This window comes from Uloborus diversus, chromosome 4 (genome assembly GCF_026930045.1).
Source record: "Uloborus diversus isolate 005 chromosome 4, Udiv.v.3.1, whole genome shotgun sequence".
In the NCBI taxonomy this organism is placed as follows: Eukaryota; Metazoa; Arthropoda; class Arachnida; order Araneae; family Uloboridae; genus Uloborus; species Uloborus diversus.
The window spans coordinates 88687533-88711489 of record NC_072734.1 but is presented as its reverse complement, the minus strand read 5'-3'; the positions used below and the strand labels follow the sequence as shown (position 1 = coordinate 88711489).

The following is a 23957-nucleotide window of genomic DNA, read 5'->3' as shown; positions in this document are numbered from 1 at the left end:
TAAGGCTTTCAAATAACATTTTCCAGACATAAAAGCAAAATACTTACCTGAGAACGAAATTTTGATAGTTGATGAAACACAATAGACTTAAAACCAATGTCAGATAATAATACTGCAATATAGTCCCCTTTTGCATGCCAAACAACTTGCTTCACTTCTTTCTTGTGGGTGATGATCAAACGAACTCCAATTTTCTTTTGTTCTTCTGAGGGCAACATCCAATCAGCAACTGAAGAAAGAAATAAGTCATAACGGAATACATCATTAATTTTGTAAAATTTAACTATATGCATTAAGGAAAAAAGTAAGCATTTCTAATTTAAAATTGAAACATATATATATATATATATATATATATATATATATATATATATATATATATATATATATATATATATATATATATATATATATATATTAAAAGCTTTAAAATAATATTTTTAATATGACAATCCTATACAAGGACTAATATTATAACTTTTTTGCTGTACATAAAAAATATTCCACACGCTGGCCTTTTTCTCTCTTAGCAGCTTGGCTTCTCTCTTTTCTGACTGTAGGACTTCAGTAGGTCTGAATGCATACAGTTTCCCGGAATAAAAAACATTTTTTTTTGTCAACAGCATATGCTTTTTTGTTCATTTTTTTTTTTTTTTTTTTGCAACTCAATTTCAATAAAAGAGCTAGTTCCTCACAATTTTTAGGAAACGATGATCATATTTGAATGGATATTTTGATTAACTGTTAATCACTTTAGGAATTGTTCTTCTTCTGATTAGGAATATTAGAGGGACAGTAGAATTTATGAACAGTTCTGCCATGGACAGCGGAATGACAGTATGTGCAGACATGAGTTTTCAAGCTATTTGAAGAAGTGTGTTTTGGATTCAATACTAAGACAAAAGGAAAACATTGACTTTTTTGACTCTTTTTTCAGCAGAAAAAAATAAGCAAACTTGTACAATAAAGCTAACGTACAACTTGATCACAAACAAACGAGAAAGAATTATAAATTTGCAGTTACTGCCCTTTACCTGCCCACAGTAGAGTTGTGATTGATGATCTTAATGTAATGGGGAATTTTAAGTCTGTTGTCTTTATTTTAAGGAGAATTTTCAGGGATTGCTGTACTTATCCTAATGGGGGACTACTGATGTTACTTAGGAATTGTTGTCTTTACTCTAATGGAGACTTTTAGAGAGTATTGTCATGATTGAAATAGCACAGTTGCCAACCTCACAAAGTGAAAAACAGGAGATTTTAGATTTTTTTTCAACCGAAAGTAAAATTTTTTAACACTTTCACAAAGCAAGAATGTTGCTCGCATCAAAAAAATCAAAATGTTGAAATCAATCATTCCATAATTTAAAAAAAATGTTAGTTTATAGATTATTTGCTCAACTAAAAAGCAATTTTGTTTTCATTTTAATCCTTCAATGTGAGTTAGTCTAAAAGAAGACATGTTTGGAATGCTGAAAAATTACCTACTTAATATAAATTAATCTTACAGAATAATCAAATTAAGTCAAAAAGAATTTTTATTCACTTTATAAAACATTTCTTTACAAATTAGTTTTCCAACTGGAAAAAAAAAAACAGTGGTATAGTCAGAGCAGAAAAAGTAGGAAGACGCCTCCAAATAAGAGCATAAGTTAATAAAATTTCAAAGTAGTGGGATGCTTGCATTTAAAAAGTTGGGGTAGCTACTATCAAAATTAGGGAGACTCCCCCCCCCCCCCTGGCTTGCAGTGCCGGATCTTTAAGTTCTATGAGCCGGGGTAAAACCTTCAAACTGCTGCCCTTACTCTCTTGCTTCAAGTTGTAATATCAAGCATCAACAAAAACAGTCCGAGACTAATTTTCCCTCAAAGCCTACATCTATGCCAGTGCTTGCGAAGTCACAGATTTTGGGGTAAAGGACTCAGAGCCAGAGGCTTTGAAATTCCCGGAGTCAGAATCTATCATTTTTCTTCCGACTCTGCAGTCCTGTTGGCATGGAATGACACAAATCCTACAAAGTAGGGCCTTTAATATTTAGTGTTTTTGAGTGAATATTTAGTGTTTGATAAATATTTAGTGTTTCTGACTACTAAATACAGCCTTTAGAAGGGCCCCTAGAAACAATTCTTAAAAATAAGGCCTTTGTAGATGGCTAATGAGAAATTATGCAGGATTTAGAAATATGCTGGAGCTGTCATGCAACCTATTTGTTTTCCTTACTAAAGACTTATGAAACATTTGTGATAGCAGTGGCAGAGAGGTTACATTCGCTAACAATGCTGCAAAGTTAAGCATCAATAATAACCTGTGAGTATATGTGTGATGAAAGAGTCTATTTTGATGTTGCTAAGGTCACCATGTACCACTTGGTAAACTCTCATGATGCTTTTTTATTTGAAGAATGTATGGGACTTGAAAATCACAATGACAAAACTGTTGATTCTTAAGATTTTACCTTTTTCGTCAGAGCTTTCAGGAATGGATGCCAACAAAGTGTCTGTGTTACTAATGACAATTTTATCTCCAACTCTTGGATTGATAATAAATACTTTCTCTCCCCTAGAAATAAAAGCAATTAACATTTGAAGCAAAAATAAAATACATAGGTAAAGCTGAGTACAGTTGAGTAGGAAGAGAATGTGCATTCAACATGTGAAAAATTCTATATATATATATATATATATATATATATATATATATATATATATATATATATATATATGGGTCATTCTCTAGAAATGTGGAATTTTCCGTCCCATGTTCGCTGCAACTTCATAAATCTTTTTAAATTAATTTTTTTTTTAAATATTATCTATTTGTCACCTTCTACCAAACAAAATAATATGGTTTTAACAGTGATAGACAATACCTATTTTTGTTGAGACTAAAAAGATATACTAAAAAGTCATTACCATCCACTGCCCCTCGACTCAATGTTTGTCTTTTGTGATCTAACTAAACTGCAAATAAAACTAAAAAATGTCTTGAAAATTTTTTTTCATAATTACCTCACATAGTCAAATTTAAAACAAAGTTTCTTTTTTGTTTGATTGCAATTTTTAAATTTTAGTGAAACAGTTTTAATTTGTCCCAGACATTTTGCATCATTATCATCCAACAGTTTTTACACTCTTTCATGACCACTTGGTGGTACTATTAACTCAAACAGTATTCAGTTTTAGTTGTAGCCACCTCAAGTTTGTTTGAAAAGCAAAAATTTACTGGGTGGAAATCTTCATGCGTCTTGCTAAGATGTGTAGCTATCAAATTTAGTAGAAAAATTCTTATTGCTGTCATCCATACCTATTGATAGTTATTTTAAACATTATTATGTATTTTAGTTTCTTATTTGCTTACATTAGATGAACCTTTGAGCAAAATGTACAAAATTTTTAGAATGGTAGCTACAGCTTAGCTCATGCCAGGTAAAATAAAGTGAAATATCATTACCATCCACATCATGACCATCCAGCACAAAGTATAAAGATTTGGATGGTAATGACAGACTGAGGGTAGAATAAAATTATTTGCTTTGTTTTTTTTAATTTTATATACATTTTCACCTTCAAATTCAGTACATTGAATTGTTTTTAATATGAGGCGTATCCGGAAAGTAAGTACCGTTTCGTTCTAATGCCGCTGCAGCGCTGCTGTCGGCGCTCAGTGCATGCGTACTTGTTTCCTCTGTTCATCGGCTACAAACTCGCGCCATTATGGCTGATTTGTCTTGTGTTTACTGTGGCCGTATATAATGTTTAAAAAAACCGATGATCCCGCAGACTGTGAAATTCGTTCTGTGATCCGGTTTTTGAATGCAAACGTAGAGGAATGCTAAGTGAAGGAATTGTGTTGCTGCATGACAATGCTCGGCCCCATACTGCTTGTGACACTCAAAGACTAATTGAACAGTTCGGTTGGGAGTAGTTTAATCACCCGCCCTACAGCCCAGACTTGGCACCGTCTGTTTTCCACTTGTTCCTGCACATGAAACGAGAACTTGGAGGTAGGCGCTTTGCTTGTGATGACGACGCAAAAAACGCTGTAAATTTATGGCTCTCTTCATTGGCGGCAAGTTCCTTTGAGACAGGTATAAATAAGCTGGTGAGCCGCTATCACAAGTGCCTCAACAATGGTGGAAACTATGTTGAAAAAGAATTTAAGGTATGATCTTTCATGTAAACATTAAATAATCTTTAAAAAAAAATTATAGCTTTTTTTTTTTCAAAACGGTACTTACTTTCCGGATACGCCTCGTATTTTAGATGCAAAATGTTCTTAAACTTACTTTTTTTAAAATTATCTTATATAATAAGTATCTGTTGGGTAGTGGGGTGCTGTTATTTTTAATGGTCAGTGGTTCCCAGTTAACTATCATTTTGTAAAGTACATTATATTTTAAATTGATTGGTTTTGAATGTAATTTGTCATAGGATGATAACTAATTTAGACCTTAATGTGCAGGTGTTGTTGATTCAAACGAAAGTAATAAACTGAGAATCCACTTTAGGTCCAGATCAAAAACAAAAAGTAATTTTGTTGGTCCACAGAAGAGGACAAGCACCAGATAGCCATAGAACACATTTTTTGCGTCATTAAAGATCCTCCTATACTCATTTCTCGTAGATATTTTTGTGTAGCAAAAGAGAAACATAATTTCATAGAGAAACTCTCAGTATCTGTATTTAATGCAAAATAAATACATAAATAATAACGTCATAGTATTCTGTTTTGAAAAAACATAGCATTTTGACATTAATTTTACTGTATGTTTGCTTAAAGTTATTTTAAACATGTATACGTCATTTCCATCCTACCAACATCATTATCATCCTTCCAGAGTCATTACCGTCCTTACTACAGAATTGCTTGTCCTCAAACTATTAATGTTCAATTTTTTTCCATATTTACTTTAGGTTATAAGATTTAATTTGAACGAGTGAAAATGAATGATGTAATGCATTCATACACAGTATATTTTTTATTTTAAAAAAATCTCAAAATTATTTTTAATTTATTAAAAGACTTAAAATGATATATTTGTTCCTTATTTTCTGTCAGGTTATTGCTGGTACTTAATTGTAAACCTTAAAACCACTAACAAAATTTTTTTTTTTTTTGGAATTTCTACATGATTTTTTAACATGGGATGGTAATGACACTTTTTTTCCTTTTTACAAACTAAAGCATCATTATCTACAAAATAAATGTACACGTTTAATGAACTATTGTAGTTTTACTAAGAGACATATTTAGTCTTTCAAAAAAATGTCAAACTGCATCCTTCCTGAAAAGTTTAAAAATTAAAAATTCAGGATTGCAAAATTCCACATTGCAGGAGAATGACCCATATGTATATCTAGAAGCAGAAACAGCTCGCTAATGCAAAGAATGTCGCAGATTCTAGAGAAATTTTGCAGATTATTTCTTAGTTGGAGGACAAAAAACCTAAAACTTTGGAAGGAAAAATATCTTAAATTTTAGCTAAGAAAATTTGTACTGTATTTTCAGAGAAATCCGCAGATAGCATGCATTTGTACTATTATCTTATTTTTAAGCATTCTTGGTGCCGATTCATCTTACAGAGTATTTTGATCTGCAGCACTGCTGAAAAAAAATTCTACTTGGGGTATATATATACAGTTGGCTCTCTGTTTAACGATTTTCTCTGTTTAACAACGGCTTTTCACGGTCCCAGATCGTCCACTGGAGTGTTAAAAGCATTCTATTTAAGGACTTTTTTACTTAAAGACGATTTTTTGTGGTCTTTTGAAAGTTGTTAAACAGACAGCCAACTGTACATATGTTTTTCTGAATCCCTAGATAAATTAATTTCAGAAAAGTAGAAAAAAAAAGTCTAAATGAATGTACAATAGGTTTATTTATCAGAAGATTTTAAATACTTCATACGCGAAAAATTTGAGGTAATTTGGAGTTGGTTCAGTTACAAATCATAGGAAAAATAAAGAGGCGACTCAATATTTTTTCAGTTAATGTCGAACACTTCATAATATGATTTATATAGTCCTTTTTTGCAAGCAGCTTTGTATCAAAAGGGGCAAACACTTTTTAATTTTCACTTTTAGTCAACTTAAGATTGCACTGCAAAACTAATGAGAACCAAAATACAGATACTTATTTACAGAAAATATTAGATGAATGCTATTACATGGATCTCTTACACATTTCTCGAGAATAAATCCGCTTGCTTTTACCAGTTAATTAGTGACTTTCAAACTAATTTCCCTAGTTTTTTAACACTGTATAAAAATTTACTTAAATGAAACAAATGGAAGTACAGACATCTTTATATTTTTTAAAATTTACTTTTGAGGCATTTTGTTGAGGAATTCGATTTTTGAAATTGAGAATAAACCAATCGAAAATCCATTCTTCTCTCAAAGAGGTGTTAGTCGAGTAAGAAAAACCCAAAAAATAAACACATGTTTGTGAAAATTTATATTTTAGAGGATAAAGCATGTAGCTTTTTCTCTATAAGCATCAAAAAAGTTTTAGCACTTCAATTAATAGAAAATCTAAGCAAAGATGTGTGCCCCCTACTTCCTTCTATATAGTGGGATTAACCTGAAAATGTTCCTCTTCCAACAAAAAAAGTTCAGATTACAGCATTAAAAAAAGGTCTGAAATAATTAAGTTCTACTATGATAAACTGACAGGCCAACAATAAAATGATTAGTAAAATTTTGGTAGGAAAAAATAGAAAGCAAATTATCTCTCACATTTTAGACAAATAACAGAATGGAAAAGGACAAAACTTTTCTGGGTCAGAAAGGACAATTTAAAAATTCCTGTAGTTTTCGAAAATTCAAGAAAATGACTCCATAAACGAAGAAAAGTGCGGCTCAAGTCATGAAAAGAATTTCTTATCATTATCTAGTTTTCAATCATAACTTTGAGTGTTGAAGCATGCATATTTTTCTTATTGTGAAAATTTGGTTTGAAATGACTAGAACCACACTTTTCTACGTTTGTGGTGTCATTTTCCAGGAATTTTCGAAAACTACAGGAATTTTTAAATTGTCCTTTCTGACCCAGAAAAGTTATTTTGTCCTTTTGAGTGCATTATGAAAAGTCCTTTGTATTTTTTAAATAATTCTGTTATTTTATTCTTTTTAGTGTACATATATTTCAGAAATAGAATAGTTTTACCATCACAAAACTTCACCTTCCAGGACTTATATTGGCCCCAGGACCAATATAAGCTTTTCAAACTAAGTTTGATTTACGCAAATTTTTTACAAAATTGTATGAAAACAATGCTTACAAATTTTTGGGCCCCATCCGAATCTGGGTCCCCTCGCGTTGCGTGGTCGCGCGGTACGTAGTTATGCCACTGATTCAAAGTTTTCATTATGATTACTATTAACATTGCTGTTACAAGGCAACAAAATTTATAACAACGGGTTTTATATTTAAACATTTAATAGGGAAATTAAATGAACTTTGCTGTTTTCCATCGTAACTGAAATAATAATTTAATTTTAGAATTTTGCGCTAAGTTGTACCTTAAGATTATGCAAATCATTTAGTGAAACTCCGAAGTCTGTAAGTGGTCTAGTTGCAGAGATATAAGCAAAACCAGGCTTCAGATTTCTCTGTAACAATCAGGTCAAGTATAATAAAAGTGCTTAAAAATGAGAGAATTTCTACATAAAGTTTTTATTACACTTCGCAATTCAATCATCTTAGTTATAAGATTTCATTGATTTTATTTCTCAAACCCGATTTCTTTGAACCATGGCCTGGATATTTCTCGGATATTTTGGCCTTATTTTTAAGTGTTTCTTGAATGAAAGAACTGTGGCAATAAATACAGTCAGGAAAAAAGAGAAAACTCTGGATTTGAAGCAAATCTAGATACACTATAATATTATTGAAAGATTCTCTGGGCCACATTTAAAAATAGAATACTGTAAAAAAAAGAAAAAAATAATAATACATCAATATACTTACACTGCAGCCAGTATCAAACACAATGCCTCAGTTGGACACCATGTCAATCTTTTTATTGGTCCACCTAAGTTGATTGTGGAAAGACATCTACCAGTTAGAACTTCCCAGATCTTAATTGTTTGATCATCACTTGCTGTAAATTTTTAAAAAATATCAATTTTAAAGACCACAAAAAAAAGAGTACTACTCTATTACAAAGGAAGAGTAAGAAAATCATTCATTTTCAGTATTCTTCTAGGGAGCTTTGCCAAGAGTAGACAATACTGTCCCCCTTTTACTGCAGATAAATAAAATTTGTAACTCTCTTCCAGAGAATAAAAAAAATGATTTTTCAGCAGATTTTTTTAAATTGAAAATGTTATTTATTTTATTTAAATTGTTAGAAGTTTCTTGAAATTGATATTTTAAAAATTACAGAAACATCGTATTTCATTTTCAGGATTACTTCACCAAAAAACTTCACGGTATGATGTAAACTCAATTTTAATGCAAATGCACATCAATCAAATCAAACTTTATATAGGTAGATGGCATAGAAGTACACTACAATTGAGGACAATCAACAAATTGGGTAATATTATATGAGATGATAAATAGGAGAGGGGATTTTCTTTTCTTTTTTTTACTCCAATTAGCCATAAAATCAAATCGTTTTAAAACAAGTTCAACTACTTTTTATATGTACAGCTGATATCTTAAAATCAGACAGCTGCCCACATTTATTTTGTTTTTTATAGTTTTTATGCAACTTTATACCACAGGCGCAAAAAAAAAAAAAACCTTTCTTTACATTTGAAAGTACAATTCTCAGAACTTTTTAGTTACACATATATCACTTGAGCTGATTATTCTTTTAATTTCTCTACCTATGCAAAAATAGAAAAATAATGATATGTTGTTGCCATGCTCAGTACTCTTTTTCTGGTTTAACATTTTGATGGGACTTTCAATATTAGTTAATGACTATAAATGTATATATATATTTGTATACATGTAGCAAAATGTTGAATATTGTTTAACATTTGCTCTTGATTTTTTTTAAAATTAAGTTGGTAGACTTTTTGCACCAAAGTTTCACATTATTCAGTAGCTTGTTTGTTTTTCTATGAAACTTTGACTAAACATGACATGAATGAACAAAATGAAAAATGCTTGCCAAGATTAAAAATGAGCCAAGTGACACACAACATAAGAGTTCCCAACTATGAAGCATTGCTTACATGACTAGATGCACACATTATTTTGAGTTATTGAAAATCATCATTTATTCAGTAGACATAAAACAAAGCAGTGTGGGAGTCCATATCAAATTTTTAAATTTCGGGGAAATTTTGCTTTTAATATTAATTAACTAACAAAAGAAATAATTTCACTTACCAGAAGCCAAGAACTGCCCTGATGGCTCCACAGATATGCATCGAACTAATGCTGTGTGACCAGTGAATACCTAAAAATAAAATATGCATAGCAACTTTATATACAATACATAAAGATTTTTTAAATAGCTGGAAAACTAATAGCTCAGTAAAACTACAGTTTATTTGCAAACTACAACAAAAGCCTTATAATTTTTAAAGTTACAACAAGATTGAAATTCATTCAATCATTTAAATAAATTAATGACTTGACAAAATATATAGTATTCATTATTAATAAAAGCTATTATGAACTTTATATCAAGTTTCTTATAAGCTACGAAAAAAATTGAAAATGCTGCAACAATGTATTATAAAACAATGTAGCGTGAATATGATAATAAAGTAATGAATAACAATTATAATCATTAAGAATAAATGGCTTGAAAGGCAGTAAATAAATACAGATACATAGTCAACAAACAAGTATGAAGCCATTTTAAATGACATTTGAAGCCTAGAAGAAAGAATTAAAAACTAAAACATTTAAAAAATATAAAAGAATGGAAAGATACTTATATAGTTTAGAAATGGACTACTTTCATGCAAAAATTTATCACAGTAATGAACTTAGAGTTTATTTAATATTCATACATTGAAGTCCATTAGAACATAAAAGGTTAGTATGATAACTAAACTCACTGATATTGAAGACTGATAGAATAATTACACAAATACTCCATTATGTATCAGATTACCTTGATTATGCAATCATGATTTATGAGTAATCATGATTCATAAGTAATAATACTCAAGCAATATTCAAGGAATTTTCAAAATGCTTATTTAATTCATATAATCAAAAATTTAACATTCGTTACTTATTATTATATTTTATTGTATAATAAGAAAAGAGCATACAGTTTATAATACTCAGAAAATATTAAACAAATTTCATTTGTAGAAATATATTAGAAATTTTTCGAAGCGGAAAACATTTTTGGTACAATTAAGCATAAAAGCAGGATTCTTTGTACCAACACATAGCAAGAAATTGAATTGGGCTCATTTCTACTTCTATACCAGTTAGAAATTTTGAAGTTCAAGACTGAATTAACAATTTTTAATTTTCAAGGTTTCCAAGCACTTGAAAATGATTCCTCCCCCCCCCCCCCTTTCCCAGGCTTTTCAGTTTTTGAAAAATGTACAAAAACCATGGTAACATATATATCTATACAGTAAATGCAGGAAGAAATTTTATGCTCATGCATAGTCATTATGCTCATGTATACATGTCGAATCTCGATAATCCGAGTCTCGAAAGTTCAAAGTTCCGCTTAATTCGAGGTGCTTACTTTACATTTTCATTTACATTTTTTAGTTCCAAAAAAATTATTTTCATAAAAATCTGAATTTTTTTTTTTTTGCCATTACACTTATTTAACTAGATACAGTAATTAATAAAAAAAGGCATTGTGAGGTTGTTGCCAACAACACTCCTTAAGAGGCAGGATATACATGTAGCCCTCAACTGCACAATATGAATTATGAAATGCCTTGAAGATGATGACTTGATGTGTGAAAGTAACACTGATTTGCCGCAAAGAATGTGTAAACATGCCTTTTGGAATATTAGAATATGTGATGATAGTCAAAAAGGAAGGTTCAAAACTTGACATTTCAGGAGTAAGGTATGCTTAAAAAGACGAAACAGAAACCTTCTTCAACTAACCGTTTTTGTGGTATGCGAGATACATATGCTTGCAAGCACACATATACAAACGTTATGACAAAACTCATTGAAATGGATTCAGACAACGATTCAGTCAAAATATATGTTTGGTTGCCTAGAAATTTGCTTGAGTAAATACGTACATACAGACTTCGTGGAAAGAAGTCCAAACTCATTTCGAGGTAAATAAAAACGAAATTTAAGTTGAAATTTCAGTGATAATTTTTCACGACAACAATACCGCTTTTCTTTGTATAAGGAAGTAAAAGGGGCTACTCCTTATGTCATCGGAAAAGTGAAAAAAAATAATCTGGAAGAATTTTCCGGATAATTCGAGTTTTCAGTAATCCAAGGTGGCATGAGCCCCAATTACCTCGAATTTTTGAGACTCTACTGTATTAAGCTTGAAAAATATTTTAGTTAAAAAATGTTCTGTAATTCTAAAACACCTGGAGACAGAATAAAACATAAAATCATGGTTGTTGAAACTGTTTTAATGATGAAATATATATAAAAATATGTTGGTGATTTTGTACTGTGATGGGGAGAAAAAAATAACTTACCAAAGACAATGTAGTAGGGAAAGGTTGTAAATCTTTCGGCTTTGGCAATTGAGGTATTAAATCGTTCGGATCCACATTGGCCTAAAAGTAAAAACAAAAGCATACATTAAATAATAACATTTTAATCAGCTCCAGCATAAATATCTTATACTAATAATATATACATAATCTGTGTCATCCGTGCATTTAAAGTAATGTCAGGAACTTACCAAGTATAACAGTTTTTTTGAAATATCTCTTCTATTAAATTATGCTTTTAATACCAAGGCACAAATACTTATAACTCTTAACTCTCAAACTTATAACTATATGAAATTATATAAATTAGCACAAAATATAAAGGAAAGTCATCAATCCCCTAGGGGATTGACAAAATCAGGACTTAATATTTAAAACAAATCAGGACTTAATATGAAAATAAACATTTAAAAACTTGATCGACATAGATTGGAAATGGAGTAGAAGTAATAGAACAATCAGGAATGTAATGCAGTCGAACCCATTTATAGCAAAACTGTGTATAGCAAATTTATGGCTATAACCCAATTGCTTCAACACATGTCACTGTTCATTATTTAACATTTTATTGCAAAATTATCGCTAGAACTAAACTTTTACATGATCCTATCGACTTTGCTATAAACAGGCCCAACTGTATAACTGAAGTTATCACTTGATTTGTTTTTCACGAGCATAAAAGATTTATTTTATTTACAAATGCAGAACATTATTAGTGCCTACACATTAATTTCACAAATTCTCAAGTACATTTTTACAATGTCATCATACTGATATAGCACAACACAATTATTCAAATGGAACAAGAAAGATTCGAAAGATTATCTTACTCTCATTTTTCTTTGTCTTGGACAGAGATATAAATCCAGGCATCTTTCAAACCATTCTTTGATGTACTGTGAATATGCTGGCACTTCTCTTAGACTAGAAAACTTTTTGGGAACAAAATCTAATTTTCTTTCTTCTGGTTCTTGTTCCTTCCATTTTTCTTCCTAAACATATGTATACAAAATATCTAATTTAAATAATAAAATATATTTTTAAGAATCACATTTTGAGCATTTACTGTTTCACACAAAAGTAATTAATTTAGTGAATTTTCATGTAGGAAAATAACATACTTGCATGTTCAATTTTCAAGAAACTTTTTTCAAATTTTATTGCACTCCTCGTTATTTTTATGACTTGAGCTATTTTTTACATGTACCAAAACAAAAAAATCCCTGAAAATTTTTTTTCCAAAACATTTTCAGAGCTCCTTTTACTAATACAGGGTCCCTATTCATCCAGCAGATTAAAAAATATGACCTTTATATGGCCTTTTTAAGGCAAATTTTTAACTATAGGACCACTTCACGCCAGTGTCGCAACAAGAAACCTTTCAAGGTGGAAGGAGTTTCGCTTATAAGCACATAATAGAAACATACAGATATACAGTCAGAGCTCGATGCTATAAGGCCACTCTTTGAAACTTCGTGAAAGTGACCTATGTCCTCATAACCAATCGTAAGGTTTTGTTTACAATAAGCATGTATATAAATAGCAAAATTCTTTCTTAAACCTACTATGTCCTAAATTATCAGTTCATTAGGCTGTAGCTTTTTTGCAAATGTTTTTGCTGTTTATTGAGGGTCAATGGGTTTGCCATATCTTAATAAATAGGGCCTTTAATCAACTTTTAGGGTTTTTGAAGACTAAATATTGACTTTAGAGGGGACCCTACAAACAGCACTTGAAATTAGGATCTTTATAAAGGCTTTTGAGGGCCTGTGGGAACCTAGTAATAAAGTGACCATATTTCAATTACAACAGCAGATCTGATTGTTAAAACTTTTAGAAATGCTGAAAAAAATCCTTGCATTTGAGTAACTCAAATTTTAAAGAGTTTCGCCGAATTTTTCCCAGAAGAAAATCTCTTGACTTCTATCACCATTCAAAATGTTTTTAGTAATTACAAAAAACAACACATAGGATGGATTGAAAATAATGGTCAACACAAAGTTATTAATGTCTAAGCAGTAGCATCTCGTTGTAGACAAAATTAACTGAGCATTAAGGAAGCAGATCAGGGTTCGTGTTTACGCGCTATAGCGGGTTTTTTACGCAAATTCGCGGGAAAGGGACGCAACTTCCGCGAAAAATCGGGTCCCAGGGACCCAGAAAACCCAAAAGATAAGAACCAGAAAAAAAATGGGAGAAAATGCTAAAGATCTATTTAGTAAATGCTTTTAAGCTTCAAAATGACCAGGAGAATCAACAAAGGGACTAAAATGACCCTATCTGTTTATCAGCTATTAAAACACACCCCAATTGTGGACCAGTCAATGGAATTTTAGTGATAAGACTGGAGCTTAGTGACCTCCTGGGCAGAGTCAGGGAGCAAGTTCACAAATAGCCCATTGTACTGTATTCTAAGAATAAGCTTTCCCTCAACTTTTGTCTTGAGGAAATTCCTAAGAACAGAAATGAAGACTAAAAATGAGAGAGGTTTTCAATGCAATCTTCAGGATTAATACAAGACAATTGTACAGTAAAAATATTGCAATTTGGTATTCATGTAACCAGAATTACTTTTGAAAATCATCATTTTGCATCCCCAATAAAAAGAGGGGAGAAAAAATGGCGAATATTTTCCAGATCGCGCTAAACACAAAGAGTTCGGAACTTTACATTTTTCTTGTTAAATTGCTTATGAATACTTGAATTTTATACAAAAGCACTTTAACCTTGTTCTTTTTCTAATAATTCATCTCTTTCTGATGGGTTATTTTTATTTGGACTTGCAAAAGTCGGGTATTAATCGATCGCGCCATTTTCAAAATGGCGCGATTTTAAAAATCGAACAAAAATCAAAACAGATATTTTGAACAAGTCAAAATAAAGTCAAATATACTGATTTAAGATTGCAAATGAGCAATTTTCACACTCATATGAGAAAATGTTTCGTTTTTGCGATCGCGATTTTTGCGTTGGGTTTATTCGCTAGCGATTTATTATTATTATGTAATTGCCAATGATAATTGGGAAGGGGGTCTGTTTGCTTTTTTCCCTAAGAAAAATTTCCAGGAAAACAAAAGTTAAGGGAGTGCTTTTTGCTTGATCAATCAGAGGCACTTGTTTTATATTTTATGGTAAAACCCATTTTTAAAGTAAATTTTGAGTTAATCTCATTGTAACTGACCAAATAGTTTCTCACATAACTGAGTCTTGCAAGTGCATTATTTGAAAATAATTTTACAATGATAAAATCACAAAAGAATTAGGGCAAAAATAACCAATTTATTTTATTTCATGCCTCCCCCCCCCCCAAGTATAAATATTTTTATATTATTCATTTACGCACTAAGATTTTCTGTTTAAAATTTAAGGGACTCATTTTTTCCACCAAAGGAACCAAATCGATTTCATTAATGGGTCCCTGGGACCCATGTTACGGATAGTTGAGCGCGTACACTGGCAGATACAATTAGATCTCAAAAAAAATAAAAGAACTGGCACGCAAAAGCGTAATAATATTAACATATGTAAATGTTACATCTAATGAGTAAAAGGTTGTAGGTATGCAATATCAACTAAAACAGTGCATTAACAGAACTTAAATACTTTGTTTCATGTTAAAATTTAGAAAATTAAAATTAAAGTCACTGAATTTAAAAAAGTGCATTTTAAATAGTTGGAAGATAAACATAGCCAGTTCATCAGCTGAAATTGATTATTTTTCTTTTCTTTTTGTTTTAATTAAAAAAAAAACACACACACACACACACACACACACACACACAAAATAGCATTGTCTGGATTTTACAAGAGCTATTTTAGCTCATAAATTCTACAATTTAACTTTCTGATTGATTATGGAAACAGCATTGCATAATAAAGATACAGTACAGGTTTAAAAATGAAACCAAAACTAAAAGACAATTGAAGCAAAGGCATGTCAGCACCAAAATTAAAATGTTGGAGACAATCAGTGCAAATAATAGGGGAACCTCGCCTCTGTTTCGGGGCAAGAGATGGTACTAATAGCTCTGGTAAGTGCTGCTGTACAGCGTGACTTAGATAAAATTTCCATGAAAGCCTAACTAGGATATGAACTTTAAACGCATTTTATAAGAAACCTTGAAAATCCACTTACATCCCTTTGCTTCTCTCTGCCTCAATTGACCTATGCCATTCATTGGGGTGGATGTGATTTTATATTTATAATGAATAATTGTTGTTTAATACATGTTGAAGTGATCTATGTAACATAAGTGAAACAGTTTCATTTTTAAACAATGATTGTCTATAAAAACCCCTGAAAAAAAATCTATATCCCTACACAAAGATTTAAAAAAAAACATTAAATGAAGTTAAACTTCCTTTTCCATAAAACAAACCTCTTCAGCAGTAAACAAATATTCTGGTGGTGGATTATAAGACTCTTCATGACCAGGAAGTTTTCTTTTTGGAGCAGGTATATAATGCTGCAAACGCTTGGACTCTTCAGCCTGAAAAAGAATAATGCATTTAAAAATCGAACCAAATTCAAAACTCTTTAAAATATGAGTGTAAATAATATGAATTGCAATCAAATCAATACTTATAAATACCAGTTTATAAATTGTGAACATTATGAATAAATATGCTCTTATAAATTCATGAACTACTTCATCGAACAATTTTTTTAAATATATTTTTTTTAAACTAAGTTTGCTTCTTAGAAAAACTAAATAAATTCTAAAAAATATAAGCTAAAAGATTCATTTTAAAATTAGAATATACTTTGTTTCCTGTGTTTTCAAACTTTAGCAGCAGGTTTTGAAATTGAGGGAAGTACTTATTAAAATGAAAAATACATTAAGCAGGGAAATGTGAGTACAACTCTGCAGAGGATACAGTGATTATTCCTACTTAATTTTAAAATTTAATTTCTATCTAAATGCATAAAAACATTAACTTATAGTCTTATTGAGGAAACAAACCTTTAACAAAAATTCAGATGACAAAATTGAAACCTTTTCCTATAAAACTGAAACTACATTTGAGATCACAAACATATGTGTCATACTCCATTTAATTTCAAAAACATTGAAACAATATACAGTCAAACCTCATTATGGCTACACCCGGATTTCATGACACTCCGGATGTCACGTCGCTTTTTCAAAGTTCCGAACTTATGCAATATAATTTTAATGTTAAGTGGCTCTGGATTTTACGATTTTTTCAGGCAACTCTGGTTACGACGATGCTTTGAGCTGCGCAGACTGGATCACATATTTCTTTGCAATTGAAAAATGTTCAGTAAATTAAGGAAGACATCTGGAAATGTTTGTTGTAGGAACTTCGAACTCTGACAAGAGATTTGACCAGATATGACACCTCGAGAATGGTGGGGGGCAAGAAGATAAGTTCTTCGTAAAGTACTTTGACAAGAGACAATAGAAAGGAATTCAAAGCAGGTGGATTGTCACACTGGACGAGGGAAATAGCAAGAGAAGAATAAGACCATAGCTATGTTAAGCTGTAGGTGGTCACAACAAGCTTCTCCCAAGAGAGCAAAAAAGAGAGTCTGAGAAAAAACTTTAAGGCCAGTTAACTTTTGTAAGAAATTGGACACATCTTTAACTTCAGATCAAAGAACCACTTGAGTGATAATTATTAACCTTAAATACAAGTAAAAAATGCCAAACATTTCGTTTGTAAGTGTTTCTTTATCAGAAAATATTACAGATCAATATTTGAACCTGAGTAAAAACTTTAAGGCCAACATATAAAAAAAAGCATATCAAAACAAAAAATTTAAACATTTATAAGCTTCTGTAGGAGACATTTATTCAAATATTCTTGTTTTCATGGATAAAACTAGTTTTTGACAACATTTAGATCTATTTTATGTCATTCATCTTTGTTATTAAATTTCAGCTCTGTTTGATGAAGCAAAACGTCTCCTACTGGCATAAAATGATCTAAGTTACCCCATAAGTTCTATATTAAGCTAAGTTCTGGAGACTTAGTTGGTCATTTCTAAGTTTTAACATTGTTGAGTTGGAACCAATTTTTTGCACTGTTACTCGAATGGATAAGTGCACTGTCTTGTTGATATTTCAATTTTTTCCAGCAGCAAATTCAGCATTTGGTACAGATGGCTTGCAAGGACATTTTGATATACTTATGAATTCATTTTACCTGAAACAAACATAACTGATCACACACCATATTAAGCAAAAGTACTCTCAAGTCATGCTAGAGTCTCCATTTAATTGGCGCTAGGAGAATATCTCCATTTCTTTTCGTAAATCATGCCAATAGTGCTTCCATCTGTCTGGTCCATCCAAATTCCACTTATTTTTGTCAGAAACATTATTTACAGCCATTGGTTACCCCAGGTTATGATTTCCTGGCTGAAGTTCAAATGCCCTATGTTGTGTCTAATCAGTAACTGTGGTTTAGGCAATTTTGCTGCATAAATAAAACATCAATTTTCAATCTTCCAATTTTTTTCCCAATAGTATGACTAATCATCCATGTTGAAGAAAAATATTCAATCTGCTCTCTTTCATGAACAGTTAACTTTTTACCTTTCGGTATCTCCACAAAGATAACTCAAACTTTGAAGAAATTAATGACAAAACTACAAATTTAAGGGTTTCCACAATCTTGGTAACTGCAATTATATTTTTTCCAGTATATGTACCTGCAGTTTAAAAAAAAAAAAAAACTAGTGTCCTTAAAGTTTTAACTCAGGCTAAAATACTAACTATGAATATATCACTGTTTTTCTGGTAATTGCATACTTTACAAATCCTGTCTGTTGAGTTATTTCTTACCAATAAACATTAATAATTAATAATACAACATCGCTCATGAAGCTGGCATCGAGGGCAATGCACTTGTAAGGATAAATGACTTCTTGAGAAACAGACGCTTCGCAGTCAGATTCAATGGAGCACTCTCTAAGACATGCAAAACTTGGGCTGGTGTACCACAGGGCTCTGTCTTGAGCCCTCTGCTGTTTCTCCTTCACATGAACACAGTTGATTCCTATATTCATAAGAATACCAAAATCGCCTGCTATGCAGATGATATTGCCATTTGGTGTACAAGTCAAGACCTTAAAACCTCCCAGAAATTTCTGAATCTTAGTCTTAAGGGCATTGCAACATGGGCTACAGATCTCAAACTTACTATTAACCCCAATAAGTCTAACTACTGTGTTTTTTCAACTGATCGGAAAAATCGTGGAACCTTCCAACCGGACTTAAGAATTGAAGACTCCGTTATTAAGCGCGTCGAAAATCCCAAATACCTGGGAGTGTTTCTAGATCCCGAAATGAGATTTACAAAACATACAAACATCACAGCTAACAAAAATCTAAAGAAATTGAGCATCCTCCGCAAACTCTGCGGCACCAACTGGGGCTCAAGATCATCAACGTTAAAAAGTACCTACAGCACCGTCATCAGGCCAGTACTCGAGTACTGTTCCCCCATTTGGGCACATGCATCCGAATCTGCCAAAGAGACTTTAGACTCAGTCCAATATAGAGCTTCCAAAATCATCATTGGTGCAGTATCCTCTGCTAATAACACCAAGGCTGAACTCGAAAGTGGTCTTCTTTCCCTCGAGAACAGACGGAAACTTGTTACTGTAAAGTTCACAAATAAAATCAGAAGCCACAATAAAGACCACATTGCCCACAGAGCCTTCAACGCCTGTACAGGCACATCAAGGCTTCAGAGATCATCAACGCTGCAGTTAGACAGGGATATCAGAAGAGCCATTGATCTTGCCCATTCTTCCCTGGACATAACTCAAGAACCACTCTCTACTTTTAGGCCTCCTCAGAGTACTAAAATCAATACCTACCTACTTGAACCATGCTCTAAGAAGGAACCAAATCAAATGTTATTACAGAAAGGCGAAGACACTATTCGTTCACTTGCAAAAGAAAACAGTGTATTAATCTACACAGATGGTTCCTCTGACATTGACTGTAATAGAGGTGGCGCAGGAATCTCCATCATTTATCCCTCAGGAAATAATGTCAAGCTTAAAATACCCACTGGCCAAATCGCCTCAAACTTTACTAGCGAACTTGTTGCTATTAAAGAGGCTCTTGCTCATTGTCTTTCTTCCCCTACTCCTGAAGATCTAATAGAAGAAATCGTGATTTTTTCCGACTCAGAATCAGCACTTGAAGCCATACGTAACGGTATGACAAGACTGACACAAGAAATTAATTTTTTTCTCCACTCACTCAAGACAACCTGAATTCTCCAGTGGATCCCAGCTCATGTCAGAATCGAGGGAAATGAGTGTGCAGATGCCCTTGCAAAGGAGGCACGTGACCAAGACTAACCACTAACAGCCACCTTCAAAGACGTTAATGCTGTAGCCAGGCGAAGGAACTATAATCAGCTTTTCAGCAAGGCAACAATCCCTAACCTCCACTGCCCAAGAAACCTCTCTTCTACAATAGCTAGGCTACGTACTGGACATTTCAAGGGCATGAAGATTCCACCAAATAATATTAAATCCTATCCCATCTGCAAGCACTGTCCCTATTCACAACTAACCCTGGACCATGTCTTTAATTGCCAGGCCATTATTTGCTCCCTCCTCCAACTTGGAGCACCACCACATGAAATCCTTTACAGTCATCGGGCTCCAGAATTAGCGGATCTTGTTTTTAAGACTTTTGGAGCCATTTAAACCTTTCGCACTCTGCACTTCTTTGGACACGACAAGAACAACAACACCATTAAAATCGATATAGTTTTATTTTCTAATTTTCACAAAAATATTTACTGGCCTTTGAGTTTTTACTCAGGCTGTAATGGGCTCCTCATTTAGATTGCAATGGGACACACAACACTTAAAGTGGATAAAAGGATTAGAAAGAGTTTTTTCACCTTCGAGAGATGGGGCTTAGCCGTCAAAATCTAATCAAATTGCAGACAAAAGTGAAGAGTTTTGAATTGGTTTCTTTCTTGCTAGTAATTTCGTGGAGGAAGGAGTGTGACAATCGTGGAGGAAGGAGTGTGACAAATGTTATTTAAAATTTTATTAAACATTTTATTGAAAAGTGTCGTAGAATTAAAAAAAAAATAAGTGAAGGGCTTTCTTTTTTTTTTTTGAATAACTTTTAATATAGTCACCAATAATTCGAATTTACATTAGTTAAATCTAATTAAAAACATAAACAGTATTAATTTCTTAGTTAAATCTAATTTTATGGTTAACTAATACTTAAATATGAATTTTTTAAATTATTCCGGGTATGACGTTGCTCCGGCTATGACGACACTTTGTTGACAGTCCCAAAGGTGTCTTTATAATGAGGTTCAACTGTATCCTATTTTCTTGTGCAAAGAGGAGATTTTTAATCAGCATGAAAACTACACTGATATTGTTGATAGTTAGTGAAATTTATGTAAGGTCAGTTGCTTTCACGCTGCAGACCCAGGTTTGATTCCTGGGTCGGACATGGTGAACTCAGCCTTTCCTTCTTTCAGTTGGTTGATAAATTGAGTGCCAAATGTGCTTGGGAACTAAACCCTGGGGGTTTCTGCCTTCGGCTAACCACCTTACTGGAACACCTGCTTTGCACCCTAGAGTCCTCGGTCATGAAAACCGAGATAGGCCCGGGGGAGGGGAGGCTGTTGCGGCACTGATTTTAGTTCAGTGAAATTTATGATACATGCGTGGAGTTATTTTGATTTCCGTTTAAAGATATTAATTGCACATTGCGAGAAATGTGGGAATTAGATGCAGTGATCTTATTTTAAACTCCAATTAAACTAAAATGTCTGGATTTTAGAGGTTCAGCTGCAATAAATTCAAAGGCAAAAACAGCTCATACTGTTTCAGTCAAGTTTTTTTCATCAATCCATTGATAACATTTCACGATTTATCAGACATTTCACAATTTATCAATTAAGTACGGCTTTCAAAAAAATCATATTTTTTACCAAATTATCAGCTCCATAAATAAACCAATCCACATAATTTGATTTTAAAAACTCCTAGCTTAAAGACAAAAATACAACACATGACAAAAATTTAAACAAAACAGGTTAGATGTACTGCTGGTAATAATGAGAAAATATTTCTGCTCCTGCAATAAAAATCAATTGCACAATAACCACACTTGAGAAACCACAATTACCACATCTTTGTCCCACATCAAATAAAAGTCTTCTTCTTTTTCTTTGGGAACTCTTGGTTTAATCCAACCCATTTTAATAGCATAAACAAGTTTTGAGACCTAGAATTTAAAACAAATCATTATTAAAAAGTTATCCTTTTTCATTCCAATAAAAAAATTATGTTTTCACAAAACATTTCTGGATCTTATAACAGCTTAAAGCAGGGCTTCTCAAACGTTTTAACCAGCAGACCACTTTTATAGACGAATATTCAGTGCGGACCCGTCATTAAAGTGAATCGATACTTGTGCTTAATTTAACTTAATCAAATGAACCAGTACTAATTGGAGGGTAACTTTTGCTATTTAAAAATTACTTGCTGGGTAGTTTTACAGTTGCTGAACTTCATTTAGAATTTCTGGAGTACAAAAATCAAATTGAACAGACGGAAATCAATTGGAAACAAAACTATTAAGAGCCATTATTTTGAAGTTCAGACAAGGTGTGGCAGTGACCATTTTTGATTTTCCTAATTTCTTTATATGTCAAAGTAGGTCATGAGAGGTGAACATTCTGAAATTTTTAGCCTTCCAAAAAAATTTTTTCGCCTCGTTAAAAATTTCCAAAGTTTGAGGTTTTGCAGCGCTTTTTTAGAAAAATTCTAAAAGTCGCATTTCAGTGCGCTTTAGCTCTTTACAGAAAACACCACCCCACGGTTATGTTATAATATCTGCTTAGCTTCACTTTCCTCTAAATGTCTATTTTCTATGTCATCTTCAAATACCTGTTCAGAGTTCTATTTCTTATGGTCTTGATCAGGCATCTACCAGTCAAGAAGGAGAAAACAAAGAAGAAACGTTTTGTCAATCTCATGTGAGGGGTGGGGCTCTCTTAACTCGTAAAAGTACACGATTTTCAATGAAACAAAGAGAGTTTCTTTAAGAAAAGTTCCTTTGTGGTGAGAAAACCGGGAGAAATCAGACGCCCGACCAAGTAGAACATGCAATGAGAACAGAGATGATTGAAGACATAAAAATATTCCAACCGAACAATATCTGACAAAAAGCCAAATTCAAGCTGCTTTTATCCGATATACAAAGCAAAAAAAAAGCAAATAATATTGATTTATCAAGAACCGACAGCCTTTTAGAGGTATTTGAAGATAACATAAAAATAGACATTTAGAGGAAAGTGAAGCAGATATTGTTCATGAAATTTCTTCCATTGCTATCAGGGTTGCCAGACGTCCTGGATTTCAAGGGACAGTCCCGCATTTTGAAAAATTATCCCACGTCCCGAGGAACTTCCATACGGGACGGCTAAAGTCCCGTATTCTGACTGATGACAATATTTTACCGAATGAGACATTATTTTAAGGGAAAACAATAATGTAAAACAAAAAATGAAATAATGAGCAATAAGAAAATCATGTGGCAACAAACGCAAAAATTGTTTTTGGTTTGTATTTGCTCATTGACTAATCTTCATATATATATATATATAATAGCACATAATTGAATAACGCTCTTGACGTCATCAACAATAAAACTCGCTCCACGGCATGATAATTTGATAATATTTTTTGGTAATGTTTGACATGCAGGGAAATGCTTTATTTTGACAGGGCTGAACTGGATTCGATAACGTAAGTGTTTTACTGGTAAGATTGTCATTTGAGGAGAATGAAGAGTGGTCAACAATGAACGCTATCTACTGGAGTTTAGGGTTCATCCACTGATGTTAGGGTTTCCATTTCAACTATTAAAATATCCCCAAACAGGCAATTGCTCCGTTCAAATGTTGAAGCAATTTTTACTCCAACGATTTTCTTGTGTAAAAATATATATTGGTGCGCATACATCGTCAATTACAATGAATTGGTGATTGAATTTTTCCAATTCATAATGAATAGACGTCCCAGAAATACCCCCCCCCCCCCCAGTCCTTTTCGCTCCTAGAAGTCTGTCCCATATTTACTTTTCTTAAATCTGGCAACCCTGATTGCTATGGACATAAATAAATAAATGAGAAAGAATTATTTTGGGATTGATACGATAAAACGATAAATCTATCTATCTATCTATCTATCTATATATATATATATATATATATATATATATATATATATATATATATATATATATATATATATATATATTTCTTACTACATCCTTTAAGTTTTAG

The 23957-nt window shown here is 32.2% G+C and overlaps 1 protein-coding gene across 1 annotated transcript in view; it reads right to left on the bottom strand.

The window, feature by feature from the left end:
* LOC129219702 (ribosome biogenesis protein bop1-like) overlaps nucleotides 1-23957 on the bottom strand; it is a 52029-nt gene that overhangs the window by 11318 nt on the left and 16754 nt on the right. The window contains exons 5-12 of the mRNA XM_054853984.1: nucleotides 21794-21892; nucleotides 16019-16129; nucleotides 12470-12631; nucleotides 11622-11702; nucleotides 9349-9418; nucleotides 7972-8104; nucleotides 2456-2559; nucleotides 48-229 (exon numbers count right to left, since the gene is read on the bottom strand). Of these exons, the coding sequence (XP_054709959.1) occupies nucleotides 48-229; nucleotides 2456-2559; nucleotides 7972-8104; nucleotides 9349-9418; nucleotides 11622-11702; nucleotides 12470-12631; nucleotides 16019-16129; nucleotides 21794-21892 (942 nt within the window). The remainder of the gene's footprint in view (nucleotides 1-47; nucleotides 230-2455; nucleotides 2560-7971; nucleotides 8105-9348; nucleotides 9419-11621; nucleotides 11703-12469; nucleotides 12632-16018; nucleotides 16130-21793; nucleotides 21893-23957) is intronic.